The sequence below is a fragment of the Haemorhous mexicanus genome, chromosome 1 (assembly GCF_027477595.1).
Source record: "Haemorhous mexicanus isolate bHaeMex1 chromosome 1, bHaeMex1.pri, whole genome shotgun sequence".
NCBI classification, from domain to species: domain Eukaryota; kingdom Metazoa; phylum Chordata; class Aves; order Passeriformes; family Fringillidae; genus Haemorhous; species Haemorhous mexicanus.
The window spans coordinates 53,624,110-53,645,819 of record NC_082341.1 but is presented as its reverse complement, the minus strand read 5'-3'; the positions used below and the strand labels follow the sequence as shown (position 1 = coordinate 53,645,819).

General features: G+C 38.8%; 1 protein-coding gene across 1 annotated transcript in view; it reads left to right on the top strand.

Moving 5' to 3' along the window:
• The window catches only part of AMPH (amphiphysin), a 131,058-nt gene extending 109,649 nt beyond the window's left edge, over positions 1 to 21,409 (top strand). Inside the window, exons 17-23 of the mRNA XM_059849584.1 lie at positions 583 to 633; positions 2,588 to 2,701; positions 8,884 to 8,940; positions 13,698 to 13,835; positions 15,083 to 15,346; positions 17,669 to 17,770; positions 20,234 to 21,409. Coding sequence (XP_059705567.1) covers positions 583 to 633; positions 2,588 to 2,701; positions 8,884 to 8,940; positions 13,698 to 13,835; positions 15,083 to 15,346; positions 17,669 to 17,770; positions 20,234 to 20,341 — 834 coding nt within the window. The 3' untranslated portion in view covers positions 20,342 to 21,409. The remainder of the gene's footprint in view (positions 1 to 582; positions 634 to 2,587; positions 2,702 to 8,883; positions 8,941 to 13,697; positions 13,836 to 15,082; positions 15,347 to 17,668; positions 17,771 to 20,233) is intronic.
• The last annotated feature ends 301 nt before the right edge of the window (positions 21,410 to 21,710 follow it).

Below are 21,710 nucleotides of genomic sequence, written 5' to 3'. Positions count from 1 at the left end.
CTCTCCTCTGTGTTAGGAAAATAATTTGGCCCAGCAATATTATGCAAATTAATTGGTTCTGAGTGAGCAAGATGTTGGGGAACATCTCCATTTTTCTACTTAGTACAGGTAAAATTTTGTATTTGTAATTGCTATAGTTATTATTCAAATAAAAGCCCATGATCAAGAGGGAAGTACCTGACAGCTGGCATACTCTGCAGGCGCAGCCATGTGTAATCTACTAATTCAGAGTTCTACAACTTAGAAGTGCATTGCACCTTAAATGAAGTCCTTGTGAATCACATGTATTTAATGAAGGGTGTGAATCACATGTATTTACTACTTTTAGTGAGGTGAAAAATGCTGGTTTAGAAACATTGAATATAAAACTGATAAAATAATGGTTTTAATATTAATGGTACTCAGATAATCTAAATAAATATAAATATAATTTTAGTTCCATTAATTTGCCATTTTATTCTATTTAAATATACTTAGTGATTTTATCTGAGTAAACCATTAAAAAATCAGGTCTTTAATGGACACCTGCAAATATACTGTCTCAAATATTTTTACATTTTTTTTTTTCATTTCTATGTCTAGGATATCTCTGCATTTACAGTGCAATCAAATGAGAATGTGGAAGAGCCTTTGGTAAGTTGTGTTGGGTTTTTGTTTTATTTTTTTTGTTTTCAGTCCTTTAAATCACACCACCTTATGCAAGTCTTCCATTTGGGAGAGTTGATGATATCATTGTAGTTGTAAATCCATATTCACTGAAACAATCTTTCACAAGGATAGCACAGAGCAAAATAAAAGAAAACGAGAACATTGTAAGGTATGTTTATTTTATAAAGGTGTAGTCAAACAGTTTGTTCATTTATTGCATTTAAGAAATTACTAGAATGACTACTATGGTCCAGTGTACAGCAAGGAGCTGATAAATATCTCAAAAGTTGCTGTAATTTTATCAACTCACCACCATATCAATAGTGGACACAGTCTGCTTCTAAGGAGGGCACAATCTTCTCAGAAGTGATCATACCTGGGCAGTTTCTTAGCTCCTCTTACAGTCTTCGCTTAGCCTGGAGCAAGGATGAGAATAACAGCATTGCTGGGTGAGTGCTATAGTTACTTAATAGTAGCAGGGTGATATTTAATGTTATTTAATGTGGTGTTTGTGCTCATGATGGTTACTGGATATCCTGAGAGTATTTTTATTCATAGCTGCAATGTGGTAAGTCATCTGAAATACGCTTTTCAATGAGTGACTAGGAGCACATCAATGTAGTCTGCTCTTTCAGACTTGTGATTTTAAGTCTGAAAGAATTTTCCAGCATTAAATGTCAGGAAACACATTAGCTGGGATAAATCTACTTTATATTTCTCATTTCAGTCCTATTTCTTATGAAATTCTCTAGAGTTGTCATTAATGCACTACACAGAGAAATTTTTTCATAGTATTGTATAATATATGAGTGAATCCTCCTTAATGCTTTGCCAAATCCTGAAGGTCTTCTCAGGCAAACTTCTCTGTACTTCATTAAAAATCAGCCTGCTTAAGGAGTATATGCAAAGAATTGAGAGGCTATGGGTTTTTTTTTTTCCCTGAAAAATATCAGGAGGAGAAGGTCTTTAAGATGTTAAAGAATTTCATAGAAGCTGTCTCCTCATCACAGGAGATACCACATTCTAGCCAGCAACCTGTTATCAACTGCAAAGCAATTGCTTTTGATCTTCATATTATGCTGAGCAATTTGTTCATGGCAAATTAATCATTTTGGTTTATGATAATCTGGTTGAGTCAGCCATCTTTATAAATCAAATCTGCTGAGCACAGCTTGGAGCTCTCCTCTTGTTAGGTGCATGTATTTGCAGAGGAATGTCTCTATTGGAGATCACTCTTCTGCTGTGAGCTGTTTTGCCACAAGACTGAACATGTTGCAAGGCTGGTGATATTTTATAGGTTCTCTTGTTGGAAAACAACCTGAGGCCAGAATTTAAAAGGGTGGAAATCCCAATAGTAGGTTGACAAATGAGTGCCTCGTAGGTGATTAAGAGCTCAAGAGAGAATGCATTTTAATAAGAAAACAGAGGTGATTGCTAGAATTCATTGCTAGTATTCAATCAGTCATTGTTTGTGCATATAAAAACTGTTTGAATCTCACTCTCTGTTCATTGCTTCTTACCCTCACTGGAGGAGGGTATATTGTCTGAGAACAGACAGAACCAGGGAGGAGGAGGTAATTTTTAAAACTCATGTTTGAAGACTAGGGTTGGTACACATGGGTGCCAGTTTCAATTTCTGGCCTTGCCAGCAGTTTTTGGAGCATTTTTGAGCAAACTGCTTTCCCCCCACTTCCATTACCTCTCACTATAACTCAGGAAGCTTTCCTCGTGAGGGAAGCATGTAGGACTGGCTCATTTTACATAGGGAACACTGATGATGAAAATGCCCTTTACATGCTGTCTTTTATGAGGACAAAGCCTGGCATGGCCGAGCTTGAAGCAGCTCTGTGCCAGGCATAGTCCCCTTTCTCCCTCTTCCTCCCCAACATCATATGCTCCTCAACAATTTTTCCACTATCTACTTAAATATCAATAACAGAAGACTGAGGCTGAAGAAACTCCACCTGGGGAATCTAAGGCTGAGGAAACCCCTGCTGCTGCTGCTGTTGTAGAAAAGGAGGCCATCCCTGCTGAGCCAGCAGAGCGGGCTGTGGTAAGTGATCTGTCCTCCATGCCATCTCTCAGGCCTCATTGGAGCCACTTTTTGTTACGGTGATGTGCTTGCTGCATTTCAGCCATCCTTTCCACTGTCATCCTCCATGTGGCACAGCATGCCTCTCCAGCATGTGTCCCTTCCAGCCCTAAAATGTCATTCCTCTTACCCTGGGCATCTTAGACTCAAATTTGGCTGAGTGGTTGTGGTTTCACAAGTTGTTTGATGTCAGATGAACTTCAGAATGGGAAAGAATTGATGCCATTTTTAAATTGCATTATTAGCAATTTTCTCATTTCATTTCAAGCACTAGGATAATGTATATCTTGTATGGTCCTTACAAGAACAGGAAAATTCCATTAAAAAGCTATTGTAGTCGGTCTACAAGGCTCACAGTTTTAGAAGCCAGTTGTGAGCCAAAGAGAGGACACTGAACACCAGTTGGGAGACTTTTTACATGTCAGAATTCAGGAGATGAAGAAGAAGTTACAGCTCTGCATGAGGAACAAAGCAAGGCATCCAATATCACTGAAAATTAAGAGGTGTTCTGAGACAGTAGGCATGGAGTTTTCCTGCCAACTAGCATCCCTTTTTAAAGAGGTATCTCAGTGGATATTCTTTTTATCCAGCACACCAGTGTCAGAAGGTCTTTGTGGTGAATGATACTCACATGCTAAGAAACCCTGGAGGAAAACTGCATCTGTTTTTGTAGTCTGACATCTTTCATGCTTTCCTGAAGACAGCAACATGTTCAGAGGCTCTAATGAGTTGCTGGTAGAATATGAAGATTACTACTGAAAAACTGGATGGAAAAAAGTGGTTGTTTTGTGTGTCAGTTCCTCTGCCACAGAAGCTGGTGGAAGATATATAACTATGCTCTTTGTCTATCAAGCATAGTTTGGTTTTAAAAGTGTTCTTAGAAAAGAAGGTTTGAGCTTGCTGAGCTGCGCTTGGACTTGGGGAAGACCCTGTGTGTCTTCTGCTGCTAAGCAGGGTTGATGATATCCAAATGACCATAAAATTAGGTGGTTTTCAGTAAGCCCTTGATAACTCCCCTATGGATATCAATATTAAGCTAATGTAGATGCAAATTAGCTGAAGAAAGTGCAAGTGTCTGTAGATGCACCTATAAGTGTGGCAGCAAAGAGCATGGATAGATATCTAATTATCAGATATCAAGCTACCAAGCTCTTCCTAACAGAGGAAAAAGAATTTATTTTGTGAGGAAAGTTGGGCAGGACTAGATGGGCTGTTCTGCTGGACTTTGGGGGAAAGGGCAGATAATTCCTGGCTCTGTCCAGCCTTACCCATTCTCTGGGGGTACGTAGCAGCATTGGACCTATGGAAGGAAGCGGTCACAGTGTCTTCCCCAGAAGTACATTCAGGTTTAGTTCTGATTACACTTGCGTGAATTTTGAGTATTTGTTTCATATTTTAATTCACGTTTGCTTGGTTCCATGGTTCACACTGGAGGAAATTATTTCAGGATCATCCTCTTCTACTAACATAGCCAGATGAAGAAAGCTTCATGGTCTGTCTAGACCAGGCTCTCCCCTTCTGTGTGTTTTCAGTTCATATTGTCAACTCTATAGGAAGGCAAAAAATGAAATTACCTATCTGAGGCACATTGTTTTGTCAGACTGTTGATAAAAATGCCTCATGTAAATGTGATGGTTTGGAAAAAGAAAGTGGGAGGGAAGGTCTCCACCTTCCCTCCCACCACCCAGAGAAGAAATGGAAAATTAGTCATTGATCTGGAGCTCTTCTCTTCCCATGAGTGCATGGCAGGGAATAATGTGGAAGAACAGATATTAATTAAGCCAGAAAAGTGGTTTTATTTTGGAAAAAAAAAAAAGTAAAAGACATCCCCTGTAGTAATGTCCACAAGGGTCCCAGGATGAGGGAAGAGACGAGAAAGTTGACTTCATGTATCAGCAAGCTAGGTTTATTATTTTATGATAGAAAATATATTAAAACTATACTAAAAGAACAGAGAGAAAAGATTTCATCAGAAGGCTAAGCTAAGAATAGGAAAGGAATGAATAACAAAGGCTTGTCTCGGACCGAGACGGTCTGGACAGGTGAACTGTGGTTGGCCGTTAATTCCAAACAACCAGATGAGACCAATCACAGATTCCCCCTGGTGCATTCCACAGCAGCAGATAAGAATTGTTTACAGTTTGTTCCTGAGGCCTCTCAGCTTCTCAGGAGGGAAAAATCCTAAGGAAAGGATTTTTCCTAAAACATGTCGGTGACAATCCCCATTTTTCCAAAAGGAAATATTTTTGTCCTGCACTAAGACAAAGCTATACTCTGAAGCCTATTGCACATCTCAAGCACTAATTAAACAGTCTCTGTCTGCAGTACCATGCATTTGCTTGCTGGCTGGCATGACCTTCTCAATTGATCCATTTTACTCCTGAGGAGTTCTGGGTCCGTGGTCTGTTGTCAGCTGCTCTGGCTGAGTCACAGGAGTGCAGAGCTATTGGAAGAGAGGCAGAGATAAACAATGCAAGAGACAGATGATTTAAGAGCAATCCAAGAGGAGGAGCATAGGCATTAAATAGAAGTTAAACAGTTTTGATTAGGTTTGTTCTTGGTGTTTTGTTGCTAATTCAAAATCATGTTGTCCTTACTAATTTGGGAAAAAACCCGAAGTGTTGGTTTTAAAAATGCCTGAAATGGAGTGACTGCATTTGTTTCTGAAAGGTTTTTATTTCAGAGGGGATTTTCCAAGACTTGCATAGAAGAGTTTTGAAGATTAGGATTAATGACAAATATGTTCAAAGCTATGGAAAAATACATGGAATTGCAAAAGATGAAAACATGTAATTTCCCAGCAGCACTTCTATATTCATTTGTTTTATGAGTGACAGTTTAATTTAAAAGTAGAATTGTAAAATATTAATTGTAAAATATTAATCTTTTATTGAGTTTAATTGCTTCCAGTTTTGAGTGACAGCCAGTCCTCTGTTGAGTTTTTCTGTGATAAGTTTCTGGTCACATCCTGTTAACCCAGAAAATTTATGGTATAGATTTATGGCATTATAGGAACTTCACAGTAAATTTTCTGGTAGGGTGTTCATTTAAATTATGGATAGAATGGTCCAGGGGATAGGGTACTACTTGCCCGTCTGGGCATTTTGGATTCAGTTACTTACTGTTTCATAGTCTGCCTGATCCAGAGTGGCAAACCCTCATTAGAAGAGCTCATCAGAATTGTTGCCTAGGATCTCTACATATCTTTATCTTGGTCCTTCAGATCTCCAGTGCCATAGAACAAATAAAGTTTTTATTAGTAGCTCTCAACAGTTGATCCTTTTTGGGTAGGGTATAAAATGGTAATTAAAGGGACAGGATGACCATGTATACCAACAGAAGAAAAGTTAACCAAGGTAAACAGGTTTATGCATGGAATTCTCCACACAGAAAGAGTTGTTTTTCTGTTTCTAAAACATCCCCAAAGGCAGCTATCAATCCAAAGGATAGTCTGAAGCATATAATGCCTTAGCCACTGGCTTCTTTCTTTTTCAAATAATACTGCCCCTCTCACCACATCAATTTTTCACATTCAAGCAAAGATGTCACGAGGACATCATAATAAAGCGAATGCTTATGAAATGTTGCTATTTCCCTTTCTTCTTTTCCTGCATGTAAGACATAATGCTTGAGATAGCTTTTCTACTTCCACGGCACTTATTAGTTTGGAAAAAGCTTCTCAGTGCTTTGGGTCTGATGCCTGGCTGGACTCTGATGTTCTCCCATTAAAGCAGTCAGATGCTCAGCTAAATGCTGTGGCTTTCAGAGTAGTATATAAGCATACGTGAAGCTACCTTCTGATAAGCTCTTTGCAGACAGAGTGAGTACAGCAGAGGCCAGGGAACAGCCTGCAACCAAGCGTATCTAATTAGGGTTCAGTCCCACTTTAGGTACTATTCATAGTGCCCAAATGGTGGAATGTGTAGTTTGGGAGATCAATACAATGATTAGATACAGAAGAGCAGTCAGCTGTGCCCAGATTCTGAGCATGAAGCTAAGCGCTGGTGAAAAATAGGAGCATAAGGCCATTAAAAATATATGGCTCTCTTTCACGGGAGAAAACTGATGTAGAATAGTGTCTTTCTGTTGAAGTCTCCAGAAGCAGATTTTTCTCTCTGGAACCAGGTGTTAGTTTCCTAATGTTATTCCAGTCATCCTTTTTTCTAGGGCTTCATGCTCTAAAAGCAATACAGTTTATCACGCCTCTCTTCTCAAACTCCATTATCCACAAAATCCCAACTTCCAGCTAATCAGAAAAGCAAAATGCTACTAAAGTGACTAGTACACAATAGTCAAATTAGCTTCAGGAAAGCTCTTGCTTTGGGAAATAAAAGAAGGTCGCCTTACTTTCACCTTTCCAACCAAAATTGTGCTTTTAGTTAATAAGAAAACAGTTCTTATATTAAAAAATGCATGTGTGTATATTAAATGTTTCTGCAAAGATACCCAAAGCTGGGCTGATGGGATTCTTACCAGAGAATATTGCTAGGGAATTACTAAGAAAATTTAAAAGGCCAACACATTCCTGACTTTGAAGTGCAAGATTATACTAATTTCTGAAGGCAAATTGTAAATACAGCTGCTGGCAGAAATTCAGCACTTTTTAGTAGTACAATTAGGGAAGTAATCTATATACTGACTTGCAGTTGGACATAATACTTTTATGGGCAACAGTTTTCTCTGCTCTAGAAAAAAATATTTCTCTGGGTGGCTCTGTGTATACATACATTACTAGAGTGTGAAATATTTATATTTTGCTGCTGATACTTGTTTTTTTTCTATTTAAGACCCTCTACAGCCTCCTCAAACTTACTATAAAATTGAAGACCTCATAGCAGAGGCTTGGCAAGTTAAGAAAAAAAGGAAATTATAATTTTTTTAAAAGGTTGTATAACACTGCAATTTTAACAGGGATAAGGCTGTAAGAGGTTTCTTTGGCAACACGACTGTCAGCAGCTGCCCTCTCCTGGCATCTGGGTATGTTTGGGGCTTATGACTGACTGCAAGCAATGCTAGGTTAGAGTAGGAAAAAAAAGAGTGATATGAAGTTTGCTTGTAACTCACCATTCTTTTATTAAAAAAGAAATATGCAACCATTTCAGCTGAAACTTTAAGGAATTTTGGCATGACAGTTGTGTGTGAAGGCAGGTAGCTGAAGCCTGAGTATGTGAGGTTTCCTGGCTTCTGACTGCCAAAGCAGACACTCCAATATACCATGCCCCCAAGTATGCTTGCATAACTTCTCTTCACCTTTACAGCCCTGTAGAAAAATCTGACCTAGCTCTGTCAAAATTTATTACCAAAATTGATTTCCATAACAGGGCTCTGACTTGGTTTTACTTAGCAGAATATCTTTAGAAATAGCCATGTCTGCAGAGAGTCAAACCTGAACAGCTAAAAAAGCACTTCCAACTATTCCACCTGAATTTTAGTGGTTTTGACTGTTGACCTTTTGTAGAAAAGGACCTATTGTTGGTAGCAAGTACTATTTGGGACGAGCTTGTTACTGGTCAGTGTATTCAATCATTTGAACACCTAAATGGGTGTCAGATTTTGAAAACCACTGATGTCTAATTTTTTTAATGTCAGGCACCTGCTGCATGTACCACTGAATGTGTGTGATTCTAAAAAAAGAGAAAAAAAAAATCCAAACTTTGTGACCCACATCTTTTGAACAGCCCCTTTAAGTGAGCTGCAGTCCAACATGAGTGGAAGTAGTATTTTATGAAGTTTACACGAAGGCCCTGGTGAATTACAGAAGCAGCAGCAGGTGATAATGGAAGCAGTTTGAGTCACCAGTGGCAGAAATTTGAGCTTGGTGGAGACTGCAAGGTTCCTTACTAAACAGTTCTTCAAAGCTGGTCCTGTTATGTGAATACTAGTAGTAAAAGAAAAATTGTCCTTAACAGTTCCAGTGGGATGATGATAACATACGCAGAGGGTTTGTTTTAGCACATAAGTGCTTCTACTTCGATTGCATGCGGCAGTATCTTTCTGGTCAATAGTATATGCTAGCTCATTTATCCATTCATATCATTGCATCCCATACATGACATGCTCCCATTAGCTTGATTAATACCAATTTCTCTGTACCCATTGCTTCAGCATGTGTAAGGTGATGACTATATTTCCTTTTTATACAGGAGAATGTTGAGGCAGGAGATAAGGAGACAACTGGAGCTGCCGAGAAGGAAAGTGAGGTATATATGAATAGACTCGAGTATGGTTGTGCTTTAATATTTTCAACCATGGTAAAAAATTTGTCATTTTCACGTCATCAATAAGCAGGCCAATACCATGCAACTGCGACCTAGCTGTGATATCTAAGTCTAACACTGCACAGGTATATCTGCACCCATGGCATATATTCTAACATATCACCTCTCATTCAATGCGGGATTTATCTTAGAAGCTGCCTGTTGCAGCAGTATAGAGTGATAAATATTTCAGGGCAGCAAACAAAGCAACTTCATGGCTAAAGGAGGTATAATGCTGTTTCTATTGACATTTGGAAATACGCTGCATAGATTCCCAGTAGCTTCTACAAATTTCTGTATATTTGTTTACCTAGCCTTTTTGTAAATTTCTTTATTAAAAAATCCCTGTGATTAATAATTTATTTTTCCTAGCACAATATGCCCTGAGCTAAAACAGATACTTGGAAATAATCATGAGTTAGTTCGCTAAAGCATAATCTGGCATTATTAGATACAGTTAAAATCAAATTACAAAGCAAATTAAAAGCTCAGTGACATACTTTAGGCTGTGCATATGTGGACTTGAATGATTGCATATTGCTTATATTACTTTAGGAGTGATAAAAGTACTTACTCTGAATCCTTGTATACTGAAGTGAAACTGCACTGTGTTCAAACGTGCACAGACAGCAGCACAAGAGGATTGGCTGCATATTAAACTCAGGAATAGAAATAGAGACTGGAAATAACTCCTAGTTATTAATCACTCAGGATTTGTATCTCAAGGTGCTAGCAATCTGGTTTTTTTGTTGTTACTCATTTTGGTGCCATGGTATATACAAAAAGGTAATGAACTGGTTTCAGAACGTGCAAAGTTCAGCTGTCCAGGCTTAGGTTCATTGTTCTGCTGCAAAACTGCATTAGGTCTGCTAGAGCCAAGGATATATCTGTGTCTGTAGGGCATACCAGTGTCACTTGGAAGTGAATTTGGGACTCACTGGTGCTGTATTCCTCACCAGCACTGCCACATCCACATGGAAGCCAGTGGAATTGCATTGGAAGAAAGTGCAGAGTGGGAGTAGTAGATCAAGCCCAGCTTGGTGTGGACTCAGTGCAAGAGAGTGTTGTGTTGTTCCTCAAGCATTGCCTTGTCACTCCCAACAAGTCTGGTTCAAGAAGAAATATGCAAGAAATGCCTCATAGTTTATTCTAATACTATTTGTTCACTCTCTGAGAGTGATTTTGCAGGTCTTCTGTTTAAAACAGCTGTTTAAAACAGTATTACTGTATGCAGAAGAGCTGCCATAAGAGATTAAGTTATTTGCTAAGCCAGTATTTGACTGTTAATGGAGCATGGTCCCTTTGATACTCTGTAATTTGCTTAACAAATTATTCAGTACTACTTCAGAATTTTCCAAGACTTTGCAACTGATGCATTCCCTAAAGCTTGATGATTGGTCTCTCTTGACATTAGATAGCTTAGCTGTGATTATAACCAGCTGTCATAAAAATTACCCATTCCTGTTCTAAATCCAGCCATGGGGCAAGAACTTCACCTCTGGAAGATGAGTGTATCTGAGGGAGCTCCTCTGACAGGCCCTAGCAACAGGCTTGGTATCCCTTCTCTTCCTGGACTCATTATTGCTGCTGCTGAATCTGTGGCATTGTGTTGACCTGACAGTAATGTTATGAGAGTACAGCTGTGTGGATAAGCTGCATCCTGGCTAAAGAAAATTTCACATCTGTGCAATTAAAACAGTTGAGTGGTTCTATCGCACCCCTCATTATACTGGATGATCCTTTTTTTTGCCCCTGTGTGCTTGGTGTAATGGGACAGCTGTCCAAATTTCAATAATTTGAAATTTGGACAGCTAGAGATAGCTAATTTGGAGTACTATTAGACTGCCTAATGTTATTAATTACCTATATAAAAGAGATTTGTAGGATTGGTTTTCAGAATGAAGTAAGGTAATGCAAGTAGCTGAATCTGCAAGGATGTGGTTCAACACAGCTGGTTATGAATTCAACCTCCTGCCCTTTTTTTTTCTGTACTAATCAAATATTTGAGGCTGATAGTGAGGTTCATTCTGTGCTACCTCATATGCCTTTTTATAAAAGCTTTTTCTAATCATCTAGCTTTTAATGGTTTTGTACTCTAAGACACAAGAAAAATGATTGTGATTGTGAACTGTGGTATACATTTAGTGACTCATGACTGCACAGTGTCACTCTTTCACTGTGGGGCATTTGTGAGCCAATGCATGTAAATTAGTATTCTCCTCCTTAGTAAAACAAAATGGTCCATAGAAATCCAATAAGTAGAAAAGAAGTTGTTTATCTTAATCAGAATAGACAGCAAGACCAATTTCTGCAGCATGCTCTTGGAAATGCATGGTGTCAAATCAATCTGATGTGCACTTTATTCCTACACTTTCTTACTAGCCTCTTCCAGGACTTTAACATTCATCATTTATTTTTGTATCTTCTTGGATCAAGACTGCTAAAATTGGTAATACTATATGAGTGGCAGACTTGCATGCCTTATAGGAGAAAATGTCAACATCTGAGCTTCTCTGTTGATGTTATTTCCTCTTACAGTAGAGCATGCTTCAGGAGCAGCAGTTTCAATTAAAATTAAAGTTTCCCAGTGATTTCTATAAATCCATACAATATCTTATGTCTTCATGGATTCCAGGAGGATTTCTTTTTCACATCAATTTATAGCAGCAAATAGGAGTAGTGGTGAATATTTAATGTTGCTAAAAAACAATGCCTGAACAGTGCCCTTGAACAGTTGCTGAGTTCAGGTAGGGAAGTTAGCTTCATCCACAGGGTAATGATCAAACTGAGGAAATAAATAGCATCAGACTGTTCACTGGAGATCAGAGAGATTACTGCTAACATTGACATTGGTACTTCGAAAAGAGTTTTCCTTCAGTGTTTTTCTTTATCCTTGAGCCATCTGCTGTAAGGTAAAACTTCTGTCTTGAAGTTAATTAGATTAAAACAATGACTTTTGTCATTTACCTTCAGCAGTCCAAACCTTAAGATCAATCCATTTTAAGTATATCCCCAATATGCTACCGTAAGCAGTATATAGCAATGCAAGTGTTAGGGGAATGCATGAATTACAAGTGTCTTGGTTTAAGACAGTTAAAAAGGAGAACACTCTGGAATGAGTTACCTCCCTTTATAGGTTCAACCAATCCCTTTCCACCACTAAGGAACGAATATGAGTAGATACGAGTGAAAAATAACAGTTTATTAATAAATGAAACAGCAATAGGCAAAAACTAACAATAAATAACTGCTAGATACAAAATAACTAAATCTTATGAACCCATGAGAACAAAGAGTGATCCAAAATGCCAGGAAACACCCTTTCCTGAGATAGCGCCCAACAGGGGCGACTACATGGGAAAGACAAAGGGACAAGATGGGGTCCGATCCCTCCCAGGAAGGCAGGAGCTCATGGAGCAATTCCAGTGGTAGATGAAGACCTGACAGCCGCTCTGGCGTCAGTGCCCTTCTCACAGCAGGAGACAGCAGGGCAGGCAGGGCCAGGCAAAGCAACTGGGCCAGGGCGTCTCACGGCTGACAGCAGCCTGGGCCAGAGCCAGGGCTGCTCCGCTGGTGTCGGAGCAATACTTTGACAGCAGATGAGCACCTGTGGAATTCATCCCAAGGCAGCTTAAAGCCTCCAACTTCAGTCTCTCCAAGACAAGGAAGAAGACAAAAATACAAAAAGAGAACCCAAAAAGGGAGAAGCCTCTGCTTAAGCAAAGACCAAGCAGCTAACAAAGCAAAAACCACACAGCAAGAGGGAGACAACCTGCCTGATAGGGCAGACTGTAACAATGCCCACCATAACATCCCGCTGCCCCAGTTTTTCCAGCTTCAGGGTCTTAAAGAGACAGTAACAATTTGGGGAGTAGATAGGGAATTCAATAACCTTTTGAGTTACCCACAACAGCAAGTAACAGTTTCTGCTTCATGAAGGATTAAACATTGATCTAGTAGTAGGCAGGTACTTTTCTATGTGCTTTTCATGAGTTGGAATAAATCATTCATTAACTTCTTAACACAAACTGATGAGAAATTATTTAGTCGCAGCCAGACTGAATAGGCTTTTATGTATCTTTTTGTGCTGACATAACTATAGATCTTTGTGGTTAATTTTATTCTAATACTTACCCCGACATAGAATATATTTACTTCTCCTGACATGACCTTATTTGTAAGTCTCTCTGTTAGAAAGGAATGTGTAAGTTAAGATTACAGGCTTTTTGAAGCCAGGCAAGGTCTGTGGTGAGGTAGGTGACTAGCTAGAAAAGGCTTGAAAGCGCTTCCTAAGAACAGACTCCATTAGCGGGGTCCTGGACAGTGGACCCCTAGACAGTTTGCATGCTCCTCCTCCTCTGCAGAAATCAGTGGTAAATTTCCTCCACAATACAGCTGGAAGACAAAGGAAGGAAAACAGCTTTGACAAACAGTTACTCCACTCATAACACCTGAGGACTCTGCTAGATATTGCCTGGTGAGGTTTCGTAAATGTCTCTCTCCCACCTTTTAATCAGTTTTTTCTGAACAAGCTTGTCCCCAGCCCTGCTCTTCTCCATAAATCAAGAGGAACACCAGTGAACTCAAGACATAGGTCAGCATCACACAGGGAGGTCACAGAGCAGAGGCTGGCCCATGTTCTCTCCAGCAAGTATCTCTAACTTGTATCCTGAAAGATCCCTCCCTTCTGTTGTTTTTAGGTGGTACCTGTTGGTGAGAGGACTGCAGCATCAGAAGACAGTGCAGCTGTGGAAACAGGAGCTGCCACCACTGAGCAGGAGGATGTTGCTGAAGGTGACAAACCTCAGGGAGAAGAAAAAGAGACTGATATGTCTCAGGTAACTCTTGTCAATGAATGGGAGAGTGTGTTAGGGGAATCAGGACAGATTAAACAGCCCAAGAGAGGCAGGGCTACTGCGGCTCTGTGCCCCCAGGTTCAACCAGTCCAGGTTCAACCTGTACAGCAAGATTGATGTTCTCTTGGTATGGCCCTAGGAAGGTCTCACACAGGGTATCCTTTCTTCTAAGTCCTTGCTTTGGGTTGTGCCTGCCTTTGTGTCTCTGTACTCCCCTAGGCTGGTGGAGATGGGACTTGATGGTCCTCTCCTGGCCCTGTGAGCAGCATGGACATCGTATTGTTTGGGCTATCCCCCACTGTTTTCTCTCTGTGCTCCTCTGTGGAGATAACATTTATCACATAACATAACAGGGCTTTCTGGAGAAATAGAGAAACAATTGTATTTTTCTTATATCCTGGCATCATGTCCTATCAATAGTATTACTTTGTTTCCTGTAAGTCATGGTGGTCAAGCCATGCATCCATATCTGGCCTGCTGCCTTTTTCTCTGCAACCTCTGAGGAGCTGGCAGACACCTGCTAGAGCAGACCCTATAGCTGGGCAACCAGTTACCACCTGATTTCACTGCATATTCTATTTCATCTGTGCTCCAGGATAAGATGGTTTGGAAGACGGTCTGTGAACATGCTTTTTTCAGGTTGGGTGCTACAAAAAGTTTTGTTAAATGCTTTTTTACTGGGATTCATGATTGGTCAGATGCTGCTTAGATTTTTTGCTTTCTCTGTTCCCAGTTACATTGTTGTAAATCAGGAGAGATCCCTTCAGTCAAAGAAATAGGTCATATTTCCTACTTTCATCACCTTCTATTACTATTAACCTGCTGACTTCAATTTCCAAATAAAAACAGTACAGTGATTACTGGAACTATTGGCTTCACTGCTGAAACTAAAGAGCAGAGTGAAGGAAAAAGGTCTAGTAATTTCCAGGAATGCTGAAAATGAAGCCCAAGCTACCTACAGAGAATTTTTATTGTTTAGTGCAATAATGTGTAAAGTAGGTTTAGGAGGACTAAGGGGAGCAGTGATAAAAGGGAGAGGATTATTCCTTGATATTCTTGCACAAATATTGTTTCCTGTCTTAAGAATTCATAGTAGAGAAAAAAAGAAATTCTCATCCCATATATGCCCTGTGCAATAAACAAGCAATAGTGTTTTTCTGCTTGAAATAAAGTACTAAATAGTTTTGTATTTCTTACAGGGGGGTTGTTTTTTGGGTTTTTTCCCCCAGGAAAAGGTCAGCAGCATCCCTGCAGTAGTAATAGATCCAGCATCAAACAACGAGGGGGAGGGAGAACACGAAGTCATCATGAATGAGTTCAAAGATGCCACAACAGAGATGGGCACTCAGGTCACTGACACTTCTCTCAGTGAAACTTCCCAATCTGGAAATGATCAGAAACCTGCTGAAGAAGTCCAGGCTGTACTTTCTCAGGATCAGCCTGTTCCAGCAGAAGATGCAACTTCAGCAATGCCCCCTGGTTTTCTCTATAAGGTCTGCTTTTCCATTCTTCTTTTAGATATCCCTGGATGTGTCTTGTATGCACAGGTAGTATCATGATATGTCAGGGACAAAGGATTCTTAGTTTATCAGCCGCGTGAACACACAAATACATGCAACTACAAGTGTAATATTGTGTTGTTGCTTCATAAATAAAGTCTAAGATACATTTGCTGCACGCTTGTTGCTGTGCATATCCTTATGTAGCTGTAAGATTCCTTGAGGTGCAAAAACACTTGAATCTCATCAAATGACTGCTGAAAATTAATATATGGAAAAAACTTCACTGCTACATAGTTAATCAGGAATATTGTTGATATATGCTAATTATATATCTGATATGCTAACAATATATTTGATCTCTAAGGTCTCTTGCAAATCCGAAGCATTCTATGATTCTATGATCATTTTAAAAATGGCTTTTTTTCTGGCCTGAAAATCTGTTTAATGGAAGTACTGATTCTATTGAAACTCATGGCTACTATTAATGGTAATGAAGCCAAAATGTCATTCAGTAACTTTAGTAATAATATAAACTTTTAGGGTAATCAAACAGAAAAATGTAATGAGGCATAAGAAAGTTCTGTACTTGGCTGGCGAAACCCCCAGGGTTTCCTGGTTCACAAGGTTCTTTGAAAATACTTTTCATTTAGAATCACTGAGCAGCAGAAAAGCTCCTTGAGGATGGATGAACTTTACAAGCTTCCTACTATAATTTGCATAGTTCAGATTAATTAGTCCCATAGCACTCTAAGCATGCCCATCTTTTTGGTCTATTCTCATTGCTCAATATTTTCTGCAAACTTTGTGGATAACAATAGGGTAAAGGTAAACACTATCATGCAACTCAAACATGCTGTCATAGTTAATCTTTCGCTTTTCATCCCAGTCTCTAGGGTCAGACATAGAGAGGGAGAAGCAGAATATGTGCTTTCAATCTGGTTCCCAATGCCACTTTCTTTCATAATTGCAGAGTTATCATGCAGCTGTCTTTGCATTGAGAAAATTAGACTAGCTATCTTTTAAGGAGATAAACCTTTTACTTAAAATGGTCTGTTTACAATGATATGCTGATCTTGCCAATGTTTGAATGCTCATCCCGTTGAAAGGCAGATATTTTTGGGCATATTATGGGCATACCCATCTGCTGGTAAGTGGGAGTTCCAAGGCAATCATTAAGTAGAGTTCCCATTGCTCACCTCTTTGATCATCTATTGCAACAGGTACTGTATATCTGACTCAAATGTTTATTGATGTTCACAAGACGAATAAAGCAAAAATGGCCACAACAAGAGAATGAGAGAATATAAAGTTCCTGAGAATATTTCTCAATTTTATTTGTAAAATCCTGCCACCCCTGTCACAGATCTTGTAATGATAATGGAGAATGAAAGGAAGTTCCTTACATGGGAAAAATGACAGTGGCAGGCCTTGTCCAAGAGGCAGGACTTGTGGAATGTTGCATTATCATCTGTCCTTGAGATCTTGTAATCTTGGGAAAGGATCTTAAGTTTCTTCTGATAGTCTCAGGAAGGAAACTACCCTTAAGTTGTCCCTGTTTCTAAGGAAATGCATAAAAAATTGACATGAATCAGTGCCTTACTAATTTATGCCAGATCAAAGGAGGTGGTTCTGTTATTGTGAGATTCCACCTGGAGTGCTGCATACAGTTCTGATGTCCTCAGCATAAGAAGGACATGGAATTGTTGGAACAAATCCAGAGGAGGGCCAAGGTTGATAAAAGGACTGGAACAGTGCCACCTTGAACACAGGCTGAGAAAATTGGGGCTGTTCAGCCTGGAGAAGGGAAGGTTCCATGCAGAACTCATAGCAACCTTCCAGTATCTGAAGGGGACCTACAGGGAACCTGGAGAGGGACTCTTCATCCGGAACTGTAGTTCCTTGTAGGACAAGGAGTAATGTGTACAAATTGAAAGAGGGAAAATTTGGATTAGATATTAGGAAGAAATTTTTACTGGGAGGGTGTTGAGACAGTTGAACAGGTTGCCCAGGGAGCTAGTTGTGGATGCCCCAGCCCTGGTAGCCTTCAAAGACAGGTTGGATAAGACCTTGAACAACCTGGTGTAGGGGAAAGTGTCCCTGGCCATGGCAGGAGAGGTTGGGACTAGATGACCTTTAAGGTCCATTACAACTTGTTAGCATTCCATGAATCTATGATAATTTGAATGTACTTGTCTATAGCCATATATTTGCATAAAGATGATTTTTTTTTCAGTCCAGATTTAACAGGTAATTTTGTTGAGAAAATGTCTTCATTTAGATCACATCTATATATGTGTGGGTTTTTTTCTTTAGGTTGAAGTTCTACATGATTTCGAGGCAGCTAACAGTGATGAGCTTAATTTAAAACGAGGAGATGTTGTGCTAGTGATTCCTTCTGAGACTACAGCTGATCAGGTAAAAACATGGTTCTTGCTTTTGTTGACATTTTTCTTTGTCTCAACTCTTTTTCTTACAGGTTATAGTTAATGGAAATATGTATTAAAAAATATGTTACTGTAAGAAACCACAAAGATTTTCCTTATGCCTTTGTATGTAGTTTCATTTGAGACTAAATGGCACAGTTGACTATATCTGAAATCACAGATACATGTTATCTACCTATTTTTAGGGGGTTTTTGTGCTACATTGTATTTTATACTGACACACAGGTACACAAAGGTTTCATGCAGAGGATGACCTGCAAACTCCGTTACATTGTTCTCTATCATCTTGTCAGCATTCCAGTAGAATTGATTACATGCTTCCTAAATGTTCAGTTTTTATGTGTGATTTGTAGAAATGATGCTAAGTCACCCACAGAGAGCACTGAGAATGCACACAAATTGGGGTGTCCTATAGCCTAGAGGTATAGAGATGCTGCTCTGTGTTAGATGGCTCTGATAAAGGTAACTTTGCCCCTCGGAAGCCTGAATCGAACAATACTTTAATTTAATTTAAGGTGTTTAATTTTGGTCTAACATTGCATTTCAGGTGAATTTTCAAACAATTGTACTTCATATGTTAAATAGTGAAGTATGTTGATTTTGGCTTCTGCTTTAAAAGAGAAGGATGTACTGTACACTATTAGCACCAGCCATTCCATGGCCATCTGTTAGTGCCTGTAGTGTTGGTGAGAAGTCTTCCAGTTGATTTGGGGTTTGAGAAGTGGATCCTGCCTGACCAGGTAGGCAAGACCACTGCTCTGAAAGAAGAATATGTCTTAAAATAGGCCTAAATACTATGCCCTAAGCATATATGAGCCCTGAGAACTGTGTTTGAAATTGTTTTGCTGGTTGATGCTGTTCAAAGTTAGGTAATTATCAGTCCCCTCAGCTGTGCTTTCTTTAATCGAAGATACGAATTCTTGGCTTTTGTGAGTGGGTTTTTTTACTTATTTCAGAGCAAAATGTTTACACTACAGCAGATACATACCTCTTTTTATTGGAATTAAATCTATTATCCCTACTCAAATTTTGCTGTCTTACCTCATGGGAAGTTCAACTGATTTCACTGTCAGTGTTTGCAGAATAGGACACTACTCTAAGGATAGTAAAATATGGTCTCTAACTTTAGTCTGTTTTTTGCTAGAATCTTAGGTGTTAAATACATGATAATGCTTGGTGAGTCCATGAAGAGTAATTCTTCTTCTGGTGTGCACTGAAATTCCCATTAGCATTAACTGAAGTAAATTGTGTGCAGTGATGGAGAAAATAAACCTTTATGTATTCATGTTTCTGAAGCCATTATTTTCATGTATTTATTGCACATTACATATTTCCCCTTCATGTTTAACATCACCATAAAGCTCAATACTTTTGTCTTTTGCCAGGTACTTTGTTGATTTTTATAAAGGCTTATCTTTGTTATTTTTTATTCTCCTTCAGAAATGACCTGTCTAAAGCCATAATTCCAATATACCTGGCAACATCAACCTCCATTTGAAGCAAACCAGTCCTACCCAGTGGCTTTTTCCATTAGACTTGTGTTGAAGTTATTATCCAGTAAAACTGTGTATTCCTTTTGACAGTCTATACTGCCTATGCTAAAGAGCTACAGTTCCTCTATCTCTTAGATATTCCACATGCCTCACTTAAATGTACGCAGTCAATGTCACAGAGAAGCTGGATCTGCTTTAATGCTGCAGAGAGCCCCCACCAGCACACACAGCCACCCCACTATCATGATTTTATGGTGTATGTGATGATCTGTTCAAACTGTTCTATCTGCATATGTACTGTCTGTACAATAATAATATGACAACATTAGAAGTTCTGTTTGCCATGGCTTTGCTTCAGTTCCTTTTCTTTAAAGGAAAGAGATACAGAGTTTCCTAGTGAGATGAGAGTAGATTGGTCATTTTTTAAAATACCAAATTATTTTATTCTAGGTAGAATTTATCACACTTGAGAGAATCCAGTACTTTCCAATAAGAAATCTCTCTTTTGTTTGCTTGGACAGCTGGTGATTTGTTGATATTTTGCTTATCAAGTCCTGATTTAGGTTTCCAGGAGTTTTTTGAAAAAGAATTACATATTTTCTAGAGATAGTAACTCGTGAGACTGGAAGAACTGTTTTTTCTTCTGACTGTTGATACATGAATGAAAGAAAAAATACCTCAGAGGAAAAAAATTAGGATTCAGAACTATTCTTCCCCCACCTAGTTGGGCTAAAGGCTGTATTGTGTGCTTGCAGTCACTTGGTCTCACAAAATTGTAGTCTGGTAGAACAGAGAAAATGGTCTGTGCAAAATTAGAGGCAGCTTTTTAACCAAAACACCAAATCCTTTAGCTATGTTATTCTGAAACATCTTCAGGTCTGAAGATTATAGTGAGGAATGGGAGACGTAAAATTTAAGAGACTCTGTCTTTTTCTTTGCAGGAGGCTGGCTGGTTGACTGGCATTAAGGAATCCGAGTGGCTTCAGTACAGAGATGCAAATAGTTATAAAGGACTTTTCCCAGAGAATTTCACACGCCATCTGGAGTAGTTCTCCCAGGCAGACAAATGTAGTATGAAGCTCAGTCAGTAGGTTTTTAACCTCTTTGAAACACAGGAGCCCACCTTTTTGTTGTTTAAGCTGCTAATGGTTTACAGACTGGTGCCAGACAAAGCTACTTGAAACATATCAAATGAGCATGAATGCAAACAGTTAAGCTGTAATTTCTGGAACAGTACATGAAAAAAAAAAAAAAACCAGATAAAAATGAAATGTCCTTATTTGTTCATGAGTATGTGGCGACAGGTTTGTTTGTGCTTCGTCAGAGCTATGGTGATCCTGTATTTGATCCTTTCCCAAGAAATCTGAAATTAGCTTCCTCAATACCAAAACCTTAACTTCTCTGCACTAAGTGTATTGTATTCCATTGCACTGCAGAAGATTTAATTAATTATCCTGTAGTTATAAGGTCAAACTATTACAAGTTCCATGTGTTAAAAAGATAGTTAACTACTGCAACGTTTTTCAGTGTTATTTTTGGACATGCATAATATATATACACAAGAGTTTATATGTGTATATATAAGTGCATATGGCTATATGCATTTTCACAACTTCATTGTAGCTCTTTGGCTGTGTAGTATCATCCAGTACATGCATTGCTTTTTCATTGTCTGGCATTACAGGAAACAGTTTTGCTCAAAGCAAAACTAACTACTCCATTGCCAAAACATGGTACAATATCTGTGTTTGTAATGTGAAATTTTCGTTCTTAGATGATGAATAACATCATGTTCAAAGCCGCTAACCTTTGAGAAGGCATGGCTCGGTCTCCTCTTCCAGCTGCAGTAGTTAAAATGAGATAACCTAGAGGGAGGAGTTGTTATGATGCTAATCTATACTTTTTTATTTAATTGGCTGGATACATTTTCAAAAAGAAAAAGAACTAATCTCTGAGAATAAATAAACACAATATATTTTCACTATATGTATTTATGCAGCATACCTTCACAGAACCTTTTAAAGTAAGATATATATATATATCCTGTATCAAAAAGTCATCTGTAACTTATGTTTTCCAGTGCTGTGTCATTAAAAATAAACCTTTGGTCCAAAGAAGCTGTTTCTTCTGTGGTACTTTTGAAGTTTTGTAAGAAGTCCATATAATTTATACATTGTATTATATAATCTAAACTCAATTTAATACCTCTTTTTCCAAAGGAATATAGCATAACAGGTGCAAGCTTTAAATTCTTGTTCTCAACCCAAGTTGTGGCTAGAGTTCCAAAAGGTCTGAACCCCAGCTCAGCACATCTCTCTGCTTCTCTTCCTATTCTCTCTCTGACCACCAGCTAATATCTGTCCAGTAAGAAAGGGAGCTTGTCTGTATTTTACCATCACTCAGCTGAAGGTCTCTGTC